At 51.1% G+C, this 10,890-nt stretch overlaps 3 protein-coding genes across 3 annotated transcripts in view; all 3 read left to right on the top strand.

Moving 5' to 3' along the window:
* Positions 1-1,244: 1,244 nt before the first annotated feature.
* On the top strand, positions 1,245-2,617 carry Pmar_PMAR027969 (phytanoyl-CoA dioxygenase domain containing protein; the record flags this gene model as incomplete). Its single annotated transcript, XM_002773460.1, has 10 exons — positions 1,245-1,325; positions 1,376-1,482; positions 1,566-1,635; positions 1,680-1,759; positions 1,802-1,876; positions 1,919-2,045; positions 2,092-2,218; positions 2,322-2,369; positions 2,416-2,467; positions 2,512-2,617. 10 exons carry the CDS (start codon positions 1,245-1,247, stop codon positions 2,615-2,617), a joined length of 873 nt encoding a protein of 290 aa, XP_002773506.1.
* Positions 2,618-3,307: 690 nt separating this feature from the next.
* Pmar_PMAR027968 (short chain dehydrogenase, putative) lies at positions 3,308-4,724 on the top strand (the record flags this gene model as incomplete). The annotated part of the gene is made up of 9 exons (XM_002773459.1): positions 3,308-3,387; positions 3,434-3,546; positions 3,607-3,721; positions 3,769-3,896; positions 3,963-4,074; positions 4,123-4,198; positions 4,262-4,402; positions 4,452-4,518; positions 4,567-4,724. The coding sequence occupies 9 exons, from the start codon at positions 3,308-3,310 to the stop codon at positions 4,722-4,724; spliced, it is 990 nt and encodes a 329-aa protein (XP_002773505.1).
* Positions 4,725-4,827: 103 nt separating this feature from the next.
* Positions 4,828-10,890, top strand: part of Pmar_PMAR027967 (RAD50 DNA repair protein, putative) — a gene marked incomplete at both ends in the record, with an annotated part of 6,874 nt that continues 811 nt past the window's right edge. The window contains 41 exons of the mRNA XM_002773458.1: positions 4,828-4,944; positions 4,972-5,046; positions 5,094-5,188; positions 5,233-5,355; positions 5,623-5,701; positions 5,776-5,898; positions 5,941-6,040; positions 6,083-6,170; positions 6,219-6,294; positions 6,338-6,433; positions 6,478-6,565; positions 6,605-6,726; positions 6,773-6,817; positions 6,865-6,931; positions 6,979-7,043; positions 7,087-7,335; positions 7,382-7,462; positions 7,541-7,627; positions 7,718-7,793; positions 7,844-7,953; positions 7,992-8,066; positions 8,113-8,256; positions 8,300-8,389; positions 8,430-8,484; positions 8,577-8,713; positions 8,764-8,847; positions 8,894-8,941; positions 9,089-9,166; positions 9,207-9,300; positions 9,348-9,445; positions 9,508-9,577; positions 9,625-9,719; positions 9,761-9,838; positions 9,905-9,974; positions 10,020-10,105; positions 10,157-10,238; positions 10,290-10,384; positions 10,432-10,513; positions 10,562-10,668; positions 10,717-10,773; positions 10,820-10,858. Coding sequence (XP_002773504.1) covers positions 4,828-4,944; positions 4,972-5,046; positions 5,094-5,188; positions 5,233-5,355; positions 5,623-5,701; positions 5,776-5,898; positions 5,941-6,040; positions 6,083-6,170; positions 6,219-6,294; positions 6,338-6,433; positions 6,478-6,565; positions 6,605-6,726; positions 6,773-6,817; positions 6,865-6,931; positions 6,979-7,043; positions 7,087-7,335; positions 7,382-7,462; positions 7,541-7,627; positions 7,718-7,793; positions 7,844-7,953; positions 7,992-8,066; positions 8,113-8,256; positions 8,300-8,389; positions 8,430-8,484; positions 8,577-8,713; positions 8,764-8,847; positions 8,894-8,941; positions 9,089-9,166; positions 9,207-9,300; positions 9,348-9,445; positions 9,508-9,577; positions 9,625-9,719; positions 9,761-9,838; positions 9,905-9,974; positions 10,020-10,105; positions 10,157-10,238; positions 10,290-10,384; positions 10,432-10,513; positions 10,562-10,668; positions 10,717-10,773; positions 10,820-10,858 — 3,726 coding nt within the window. The remainder of the gene's footprint in view (positions 4,945-4,971; positions 5,047-5,093; positions 5,189-5,232; positions 5,356-5,622; positions 5,702-5,775; positions 5,899-5,940; positions 6,041-6,082; positions 6,171-6,218; positions 6,295-6,337; positions 6,434-6,477; positions 6,566-6,604; positions 6,727-6,772; positions 6,818-6,864; positions 6,932-6,978; positions 7,044-7,086; positions 7,336-7,381; positions 7,463-7,540; positions 7,628-7,717; positions 7,794-7,843; positions 7,954-7,991; positions 8,067-8,112; positions 8,257-8,299; positions 8,390-8,429; positions 8,485-8,576; positions 8,714-8,763; positions 8,848-8,893; positions 8,942-9,088; positions 9,167-9,206; positions 9,301-9,347; positions 9,446-9,507; positions 9,578-9,624; positions 9,720-9,760; positions 9,839-9,904; positions 9,975-10,019; positions 10,106-10,156; positions 10,239-10,289; positions 10,385-10,431; positions 10,514-10,561; positions 10,669-10,716; positions 10,774-10,819; positions 10,859-10,890) is intronic.

Raw genomic sequence — 10,890 nt, 5'->3', positions numbered from 1 at the left:
CAAATAAGGGAGATCAAGATTTAGCAAGATTGCAAGATACCGTAATCTGCGCGATTTTTACCCGTTGGTTCCGAGCTGAGGGGATTTCCAGAATTGGACTCTCTTCTTATGAGAGGTGGACCTAAGAGCTCTTGTAAAGGTAACCCGTTGAGCATCCCAGCCACATTATAACTCGTCCAGGGGAAATGTTCAATAATCACGGAACACTCTCGCTCGCCCTAAACAGTTGCGCAGTCCTTTTTTGGCATTGGTCAGTGTGAGATTCGCATTCGATTTGTCATTCATCTTGTCTATTACACACCTAATCGGTTGCTCAACTTTACTACTTGTGACTGTTGATCATTATGACTTGCTCTGATAATCAGACTCTGAGTCTGATCGAAGTCTGATTATGGTTCTTATCGCAAGTCGTAAGCTCTGGAGTGAGGATCTGCACAGCTGATATGGGGATAATGTCACCGCGGATACGTGGGAACAGCGATCGGCGTCAGCCCATGAGGTCGGTAATGAGACTTGCCCAGTATTCAATAAATTAGAATCTATAGATTAGCGAATGTCTAGCCAATGACAAATCACGCCTCAGCCACAATGTTACCGGATCACGATGGTCTGTTGCAAGTTGCGGTTGGCAACTCTGTGATATTCGAAGCTTGAGCCTTCCTCACCACATCTCGCCATTGATTGATTCGTAATGGACAAAACAAGGACGGTGTGTCATTGTTATCCTCTGAGACATGACCCTCAGGTTCTCGAACATATACGTAACGTCGAGCTATTGTGACATAATTATACAAACTCTTCAAGATCGAAGGCAAAGGCTCTGAGAGATAGAGCGAGCATGACTGAGGCAATTTCATCATCTACGAGGGACAAGCGTTTCACCACACATTGTCACAAAGCAGAAATATGGCCAAAATACTGCGGGTGATCAAGTATCCAACGAGAACATCGTGATCAACAAGTGTTGATTTAACACCTCCCAAAATCTATCTACCTGAGACAAGCCAGCCTAGACCCACGATTTTCGCATTTCCTAATACTCACAACCACCAGGTTCTTTCATAGTGTTCAGCCCTTAGCACACAATCCCTAGTAGTGGTTCAAAAATCAGGAATTTACTCAATAGCGACCCGTCCTACGTAACAAGGCCGCTCTCCTTTGTGGGTGCAGCTCTTAGTGGAGTGCATTCGGAGAAGTAACATGAGTCTCGGAAGGGCGATGTTGTAGTTGACTTCCGCCCATAAATGTCTCTTAGTCCCCAAGAACTAGCCTCCTTCAATGACAATGGTTTCCTCGTTAGAAAGGCTTTTGCAACAGCAGAAGAGGTAGTCGCCTTTTGCTCGATCTGGGAGGAGTATATTCTTGTCTAACCCAGGTGCAGGAGATGAAGGAGGAGATGGCCAAGCTGCTGGAGGGTTGGGATCCTGAGGACAGCGTGGATAGCGTCTTCACTACAGGGAGGGACCAGCATGTTAACAACGAGTAGTACCTCTGTTGGTATTCCGCGGCTCTATTTTTCGATTCTGCGAGGTGGGTTTGAAGTGGTTTCCTAAGGGGAATTGTAGGTACTTCCTTGGTAGTGCGGATCATATAAGATTCTTTTTGGAGCCAGGCGCGGTCAACGAAAATGGCAAGGTGAATAGCAGATGCCACTTCTCCCATGAGCTATATAAGCTCAGATAAGGTCGGACATTCCGAAGTCGGAGCTGGTGAATAAAGTAGGGCATTCTTTGCACGTTGATGACCCTGTTTTTCACAAGTAAGCTGACTCGAGTGACCCACTGAGGACCTTTCGAGGTAGGTATAGCAATTCCCGTAAAGTGTTGGAGATGGTTCGCGATCTCGGCTATCAGGATCCTGTTCTGCCACAATCTATGTATGTCCTCATCTGGGTAGTAACTCTGTTAGAGCACGACAGGTACATCTTCAAGCAACCATTGATTGGTGGCGCAGTGACTAGCCATCAGGATTCCTCATTTCTCCACACTACGCCGAGACAGACCTGTCTGGGCATGTGGTTAGCCTTGGACCCAGCCACTCTAGAGGTAACACTGGCTTCCTCTGTACTACGGTAATCTGTCCTCATCGTAGAATGGCTGCCTTTGGGTCAGACCAGGAAGTCACAAGGAGCCTTTAAGGCGATTGTTTGCTAGGACCCACGAGGGAGGCGATCCCCACTTTAAAGATATCAACATGGACAGCAAAGGTAGCAACAGAAGTCATGGTGCCCCTGAGGATCACTGTGAACTGTTTAGCATCTCCTGCAGTAGCATGGGAAGGAGAGCTGCCAGCCAACGATAGAGATGGTCTTGAAGCGAAAGGGTTCATACCGGTTGAGGTCGATGCAGGGGATCTAGTGGTCTTCCCTGGTATTGAAGGTCATTGATGTCGCTGCTAATATGAGTACGGTGGTAGGTACGGTCGATCATCTCTCCTTACCTAATACGTCGCCCAAACAGAGGCATACGTGAGTTTTGGTACTCCTAGTTGAATAGTGATGGGATTTGCCAGATACCAGCTTCATCTCGTCGAGGGTCCCGAGGCTGGCATCACCTGGTCTAAAGAGAACTGGCTGCAGTATCCTGCGGGGAAGCCCTTTCCCTCCCTCAAAGCGTGACGGCCTTACTCGTGTTGGTGCCGTCGGCTCGTAGTTTATCATCATTGCAGTATGCGATCCTTACTTTTTATCATAGTGAATCTTAATTGGTATCGACAGCTTCATGTTTTCCTTAGTCCGGTGTCTGCGTTTAGTATGTGCAATTGATCACCCATTGGGCTGCTGTTCGACACCACAGATCCTGTTGACATTGCCTTATAACACTAGCCAGAGCGTTACTACGTGGAGAAATGGAGGAATGAATACAACAGCAACAGTACAACCTCCTACTAGCCATAGCTAGGAGGGACAGATTGGGCAGACGGATTCCACAGCACACAACTATTGGACGATAGAGTGATCACAATCGTAGAGTTGTGTAGGCGGTGTTGAAGGCTTGTTATGGTATTCATCATAATATAATAACAATATGGCTGGTTTAATGTCATTAAACCAATTTTTTATAGATAATATTATATTGTATTAATATCAATATAACGGTATTATATATGTAATTACTAATTATATTATATTGTAAACAGTATCCCTATGTAGTAATATCTATCCTACGTTTGTAAGCAATATCTACTGTTTTAAATGGTATATCGTTAATAATATACTAGTACTACCGTAGTACTACTACGTTGTCACTTTGAGGATTCTAAGTGGTCACTTGCCGTAGTTGAGTGAGTATTCGACATTGTTGTTCTCATGTGGACCGACTGGCTCTACGGCTTTGGAGGCCTCATACTCCTCATCACTCTGATTAGCTACATCTTCAAGCGCGGAAAGTAGTGCTTGGGGTCGTCAACTGGGGAGCAGCCTGGTAGTGTGTAGGTACCAATCAGTGGAGGGTCTTCATGTGTGCATACCAGGAGGAAGCAGCGGAATAGGCTTGGCAGTGGCGAAACGATGTGCTGCTGACGGAGCGAAGCGAGTCACCATTATTGGTAGTATGCCCCGTCTTTGTTATCTGAAAGGAAATTCGCGACTGAGCTTGTGCGTGTCAGCTCGGCGGATGGAGGTTCTGGAGAAGGCCGCGAAGGAGATAAGGGAAGTAAACCCGGCATGCGATGTGGCTCTGGTGAGCTGTGACATCACTGATCCGAAAAAGGTGGATCAAATGTACTTCACGTTTAGATCGTGTGTCGACGCCTGAGCACTCTGATCAGGTTTGTGAAGGACATAGATGCTGATGAGATAGATTGGCTCATCAACTGTGCTGGGATGTCCCTTCCGGGTCTGGCGGAGGAGACCACAGTCAAAGACATCATGGCTGAGCTCAATGTCAACTACCTTGGTCGGTTATCGAGCATCGTATTCGAGTCGGAGAGTTGGTAAGCCGCCTTGCAATGATTCTCTTCAGGTTCCGTGTTCATGGCACGCAAAGTGCTGCCGTCCATGAAAGAAAAGGGTCGGGGTCGCATCGCGTTTGTGAGCAGTCAGGCTGCCCAAATAGGAGTATATGGCCTTGCGAGGTGGGTGGGGGAGATAGGAGGTTATATCAATGAGCGCTCACTGTTCAGCTACTCTGGATCTAAATTCGCCATCCGAGGGTATGCCGAGACCCTCAGGCAGGAGACTGAGGTCCACAATGTGCAGGTGAGTAAGGGTAGACCTCTGTAGGATAACACTAAAGGAGGCGGAGCGTAGCTGAATGGTTAGGTATCTATAGTATACCCACCAGACACGAGAACGCCAGGCTTCGAACATGAGAATACTCGGAAGCCTGAGATCACCAAGCTCATCTCGTCGACGAGCGGCTTAGTAGAGCCAGACACCGTAGCAGAGGCGCTTGTACACGGAGTAGGCTAGGCCTGGTAACTTTATCACTACGGGCATCTCGCCTCGTTAGGTGTCTAGAGGGGACTTCAATATTTGGTGCGGCTTTGAAGGTTTAGGCTTGTCGCAGATCTCGGCAGGTAGGGGGCTGACTATTTCCTCCGCTTTTCTTGTGTACTTATACGCAGGTATGACCCCACCGAACTCCCTCCTGCATGGGGTCTTCCAAGCGCTCGGTGCGAGCCTGCTAAAGCTAGTATCGTTCCTCGTCGTGATGCAATTAGACTGGGTTGTTGGTGCCAATGAGAAGAAGCCTTACAAGAGGCCTGTCACTAAGTTGGATTAAGGTTAGCACACAATTCGCTCTACCTTCCATAGCATTTCCATCCTTAGTCTAGTGGGAGGACTTTTCCGTGACTTTAGTCTTGCTTGGTCAATTAATCTGTTCGATGGGAACCTCCGAATTCACCGCGATCAATCTGACTATGACATCGGAAGCATCAGGGAGCATCTCTCGGGAGGTCCTCGATCCCAATGACGAAAACCGAGCTCACTCGATGGTCAACGTAGGCATCTTAGGGAAGTAGTGGTAGGCTCGACAGTGGGAATTGATGCAGGGAGCTGCTAGTGTCCGTAACGAGAGGGATGAGGCTCTGCGGAAGATCAAGGTGTGTCCTGTGTGTGAGTGAGATGTCCATGGTCGAGGGAGTGGTAGTTACTGGAGCGGAACTTGGCGACCCTTCGTGTCTCTGCTGCGAAGACAGCAAGGGACTTGGAGTTAACCAACCAGGAGATCGTAGAGAGCGCGAGGTGAGGGGTGAGGGGTAGGGCAGGAGGAGGATTTGATGGTGTAGATATCGTTTGGAGGCGGAGGCCTGGACCGACTCTGAAGGGGAGGGGAAGGTTGTGGACGGCGAGGACCGCTTTGGAGGGCAGAAGGCTAAGGAGAGACTACAGGCAGGGCTTGGAGACTCAGTGTGAAGTTCAGTGGGAAATAATTTCGCTTTCCTCAGCTGAGCTCAGGCGTTTCCTAGAAGTTTACACATGAATTCGGATAGAAGTATACATGAGCCAATGAAAACCTCCGAGAATTTCCTTGGAATTTTATTTTGCCACCAACAAATGTAGTTGACCATGTGCATATTATCCCACAACGGTGGAGTTGGAGAGACAAAATAGTGACAGACCCTGGAAGAATCGTTTACGGGACTGGTGGCTGGTCTGAAGAGGCTTGACAACATCAGACACAGTGCAGGAGGAGGGGGAGGGAGGAAGTCTGTCGAGGATTCGGAGAGATTAAAGCAAGCCACTGAGGGATACTGCGTAGGTGTCTCCACTCCCAGGGTTAGGGGCCTGCCCTGAGGGAAGGCGGTCGGTTATTGGTGCTGATCTGCTAGGTCCAGACTAAGGCATTGCTCCGTAGGAGTATTGCTGCTACTGATGTAGTAGTAGCTGATATGATCCGAGCCAAGAAGGATGCTGGTCGTCACAAGGCCAAGAGCGAGCAGCTCGAGCGGACGGTATGATTGCTGTAGGCCAGCCGCCGTAGGGGTAGTGTGCAGGTCTACAAGCTAGACGCTATGCTCAAGCAGAGCCACACTCGCCATTATAGACAGCCTCAAACTAAGATGCTTCTCAAGGGGTGGATCCTCAGACAGAAACGTAGTGAGCTCTTCTCGTGTTGCTAGGGACGGAGCTTCCCAGATACAGTTTCCTCTGCTGTTGTTCGCTGCTGGTCCGTGTTCACTCGCCAAGCTATCACCAAGAGGGTCGTGGCCGAGGCGAGGATAAGGTAGAGCTGTGATGCTAGTGAGGTCCACCGAGGTGGGAGTCTGGGTAGGAGGAACCGACGCTTGGCGAGGGGCCGGGCAGCATTGCAGGCTTGGAGGAGGCACGCTGGTCAAGTACCAGAGAAGGTCAGGAAGGCCATGCTGCGATGGGGGTTCAAGTCCCATTCAGATCCCCCATGTCGAGGCGCCCAGAACTACCCAGATTGCGCTTGAGGAGGAGATAGTGCTGCTGAAGGCGACTAGGGATCAGCTGGAAGCGGATAAGGTGGGAGAGGTGGGGTTTGGCCCATGCTAGGGCTGCGTACTCAGGCGGGACTGCGAGTTGAATGCGAACGTGCATCGAAAGCCCTTCGGGATCGGGATGATAGGCTGAGGGAGATGCAGGAGACGGCCATTGGTATCATAACATGAGGTTATTGTTTATGTACCTCTTCAGGCGACTCCGCTATCGTGTCTGAGCTGACAGCTGAGAAGGCGCGAACAGCGTCGTTACAGGCTCGGCTGGAGGAGGCCGCTGCTAGGGTGGCCCAGTTCCAGTCTATGCTCGAGAGGAACGAGGTAGCGTTAGAATGGGACTTTGCTACTCATTTCATCGCCGCTACAGGGCCGGGCCGGAACGACGGAAGAGTTCAGCTCGGGGGAGGCCGAGGTTAGTTAAGGGTGGGACCTGCCCGCTGTGGATCGTCCTTTCTGCAGCTCCCTGACGGCACCTTTGAGGCGGCAGAGCTACGCGCTAGGGTCGAGGAGCTGGAGCTACAGCTGAGTACTTTTGTGAGGACACCGTACTTCCTCCCAGTTGGTTTTTGATAGGGGAAGCTGAAGATGGATACCTCGAAAGGGATGCTGCCGGGAGAGCAGGCGGGGACATGACGGAAGTGAGGCACAGTCGGGCTCATGTGGGGGGATGGTGGCTTGTAGGGGCCTCCCGTGCAGGACGAGACGATGCTGTTGCAGTTGACCGAGCTGGAGGAGGAGCGGAATCGATATCTTCGCATGAATGAGGTATCGTGGGCTGAGCCCCTGTATGAGAAAAGGATGGGGACATTCCGGAACCCTACCTCCTGCATGGGTCCTTGGCCTCAGAGCTTGAGTGCTGAGAAGGCAGTGGTGGATGAGGAGCTTGAGAGGGTCCGAGCGGAGATGAGGGGTCTGGTGGAGGCCAACGAGGTGTGATTGAGAGTAACTACTACTAGAGCTGTGACGGGTTTCTTAGGAGCTCCGCAAGGCCGCTGAGGGATCGCAGGCTAGGGAAACCAAGCTGACCGAAGAGCTCGTCTCGAAAAATGAGGCGGAGGTGGGGTTTACGATGGGCCTCTTTCGAGCTGCAGCAACTCAGCCTGTGTTGGATTGTCTAGGCCTCCGATCACTTTAGGTACAGCAGACGAAGTTAGTGGAAACGCTAGGGAAAGAAACGGCTAAGCTCCGAAAAGAACTTGAAGTCGCTGAGGAGGAGGGCAAGGTGAGAGGCTCGATGGGTTTTGACGGTGGCACGAGTCCTCATCTCTGGGCGGAGAACGCTTTGCCATAGTGGAGAGCTTCCACATTTCAGATGCGTGCAGAGGCTCTAAAAAGTGAGAGGGATGGGCTGGTGGCGAGAGTAAAAGGTTTGGAAGTCCAGCTTAAGGGTGAGGGGGCTTTTGAAAAGGCCATGTTGAGCAGATGCGATTATCCTTAGGGTATGCAGCGGAGGAGGAGTCCAATCGTCTGGAGGTGAAGAGAGTGGTGGAAGAGACTGACAAGTTGAAGGCGTTACTGGAGGAGGCTCGGATGGAAATCACCCGGCATGTAGGTTGGAGTCTCCTCTATAATGGAACTGGATGCAGGAAAAGGAAGCCAGCGAGAGCTCGGAGTGTATGGCTGAAATAGCGAAGGAAAAGCAGAGACTTAAAAGCGAAAAAGTGATGGTACGTGTGTCGGGCTATAACCGAGAGCTTGGCTCCTTAGGCGGCACTTGAGAAGGAGGTTGAGGATATGAGAGGTCGTTTGGAGGAGGCGAAGGAACAACTTAAAAATGTCCAGGAGGTCGTGGAACGCGCTAAGGAGGAAAGTGATGGTATGATGGAGTCGATGCGAACCAAGCTTGAGGAGGTAGGAAGTTGTGCAGAGTTGGTTGGTGGACAGGTCTTGGCAGGAACATGCCCGAGTGGCCGAAGGCATGGCAGAAGCCCATCGTGAGAAGGTTGCTGCTATGTCTGCTACTATAGATGCACTACAAGCTAAGGTGATTAATTCCCGAAGTGTGTGGTTATTGAATTGAGCAGATACGAGACTTAGAAGTTGCAGAGGACGCCGGAGGGAGGGCTGAGGAGAGAGAAAGTAATTCCATGGGTGGTCCTGAACCTCCGAGTGGTCGTGTAGACGGATGTGGTTGCTGCTTGGAAAGGAATGTAACGCGCGATTTGGGTTAGGTGAACTTGAGAGGGAAGCGGAGGAGCTCAGAAGGAAATTTGGTGACCGGGAGGGGGAGTTGGAGGAGAAGATTGCGGAGATATCTGCCCGGCTGGAGGCGGTGCAGGAAGAGCTAGAGATGAGAGGCACTGCCTTAGTGAGATTTTCTGCCGTCTGTGAAATTCGCTGATTGTAATGTGTTTATAGTCGACCGCAGAGGAAAGGCTAGAAGAACATATAGGTCTGCTTAGTGAGGCGAGGCAGGAGCTGTCCATGGCGAAGACTGAGCAGGTGAGGGATGCTCATTCAGGAGACTTGTGATCGTTGGTGCATACAGACTACGATGGAAGACCGTGCACGGAAGACATCCGAGGATCTACAACAGGTGAGGCGAGGTGGGGGGTCTGGTCCTGTACAAATGAAAGTCTACTGATGGACCACGCCAGGAGTGCTTTATAGCGTCGTTGCTTCGGCCATGTTGTATTGAACCACGGGGGGGTCACTGGCATCTAGCAGTCGAAGGCTTTCTCAGTCACTGGTTCGGATGGAGGAGGCTGAGAGGAAGGTGTTGGAGCTCGAGACGATCTTCAAGCGGATTGAAACTGAGAAGGTAGGCTTCTCACCGACCGGTATTTATGTGAGGTTTTAAGGCTCAATTGTTGCAAGAAAACACAGCTATGGGAGAACGCATAGAGGCGTTTGAGGGAACTGCGACTGATGGAGAGGCTTTGACCTCGCAGCTCAGTGAGTCCAGCAGAATACTGAATGGGATCGAAAGATCGTTGTGGCAGATGATGCAAAAGGTCAGCTGGAAAATCTCCAGACTGAAAATAATGAGCTGGTGGAGAGGGTGAAGGAGTTGGAGATGGCGAAGTCGACCTTGGCTGATGTGAGGCTGTCGAGGGTCGAGTCCTCTGCTGTTTTGGTTTCGGGCGATTACCTCGGGCTTAGGATATGTGGAAGCAGGAGGTATGCGTGAAGGAAGCTGAGACGGGCAGGCAGGCCGCCGAGGTCGCCACACGTAACGAATGATGCCAATGGAGAAGACAAGTGCATGTGGGCGTTCAGGCGAGGCCGAACAGGAGTTGGTCATTTTGAGGGCTCAACTGGAGCAGATGGCGACGAGAGTGGAAGAAGGAACGGCCGCACTAGAGAGCTCTAAGGTGGGCCGGGATATTCCTGCAAGTAACACAGCTTTACTCAGGAGAAATGCAATGAGCTGGAGAGGTCTTTGAAGGAGACCATAACGTCTGATGGAAATCGGGAATCAGAGCTGTCCCAGGTCAGCCGGTTCAGCCTTAGTCAATGTGCCTCTCGACCCCGCCGGAGAGTCTTGACTTGTTTTTAGGAATGCACACGCCTCACTGAAGCCATGGCCGAGATGGAAGGCAAGATGGCGGAGGCGACCACGCTTGCAGGTGGGATCTTTTACAACCTACTTCATCTAGTGCGATAGCGCTCAGAGGCAAGGTTGGGCGAAATTACAAGCCTGCAGGAGACGGTTGACAAATTGCATACAGACGTACAACGTAAAGAAGATGAAAAGGAAGTAGCCATTTTGTCCTCTATGGTGCGGGTGGACTGAGCTGGTTCATCTCAGGATCTTGAGAGGAGCACTAACGACTTACGATTTGCAATGGAGGAGAAGGAACTGGCTCTAGAGACCCTGCGAGATGCGATGAGTACCGATGCAATCGACCGCAGTAGTGGCAATGACGAGCGTTCATCGTTAGGTAAGCTGGAAGCTGAGCAGAAGGCATGGGCTATCAGCCAGGAGGAGCGACGTGCCCAGCTCGATGAAGCCCGAGGGGAGATAGAGGCTCTCAGGGTGACTCGTTGGTGAACTCGGTTGAAAGTTGTAAGGCTCTGCGTCAGAACCAAACTGAAATTGATGGAGCTCTCCGTGAAGAAGTCGCGGAGCTGCACAGGGAAGCACGGGCTGCACAGGAACTCATTGGTTGGGAAGAAGTTTCTCTCGACGGCTCTTCATTACTTGTGATTTCAGCCAGTCTGAAACAACAGCTCGAGGCAGCTCAGGATGAGATCTCCAGGCTCACTGCAGAGCTGGAGGAGACGAAGGCCTCAGTAGAGGCGAGAGTAGAGGAAGCACGGGTGAGGCGAAGCTTGCGTTGCTGAATAGAAGAACGGTTTTGAGATTAGACGTCCTCTGGGGAGCAGGGAGAAAAGTATCTGGCCACCATTCGGGAGCTTGAAGCGGTAGGGAACCCGTGAGTGTATTGTCTGGTATGAGAGATCACCTCAGGAGAAGCGCGAGGTCGAGGATGTGGCCAAGCAGAGGGAGGTGGAGATTTCGAGGCTCGAAGAGCTTCTGAA

This window comes from Perkinsus marinus, assembly GCF_000006405.1.
Source record: "Perkinsus marinus ATCC 50983 genomic scaffold scf_1104296958914, whole genome shotgun sequence".
Taxonomy (NCBI): Eukaryota; Perkinsozoa; order Perkinsida; family Perkinsidae; genus Perkinsus; species Perkinsus marinus.
The sequence above is the reverse complement of the archived record's forward strand: the minus strand, read 5'-3'. Positions and strand labels throughout refer to the sequence as shown.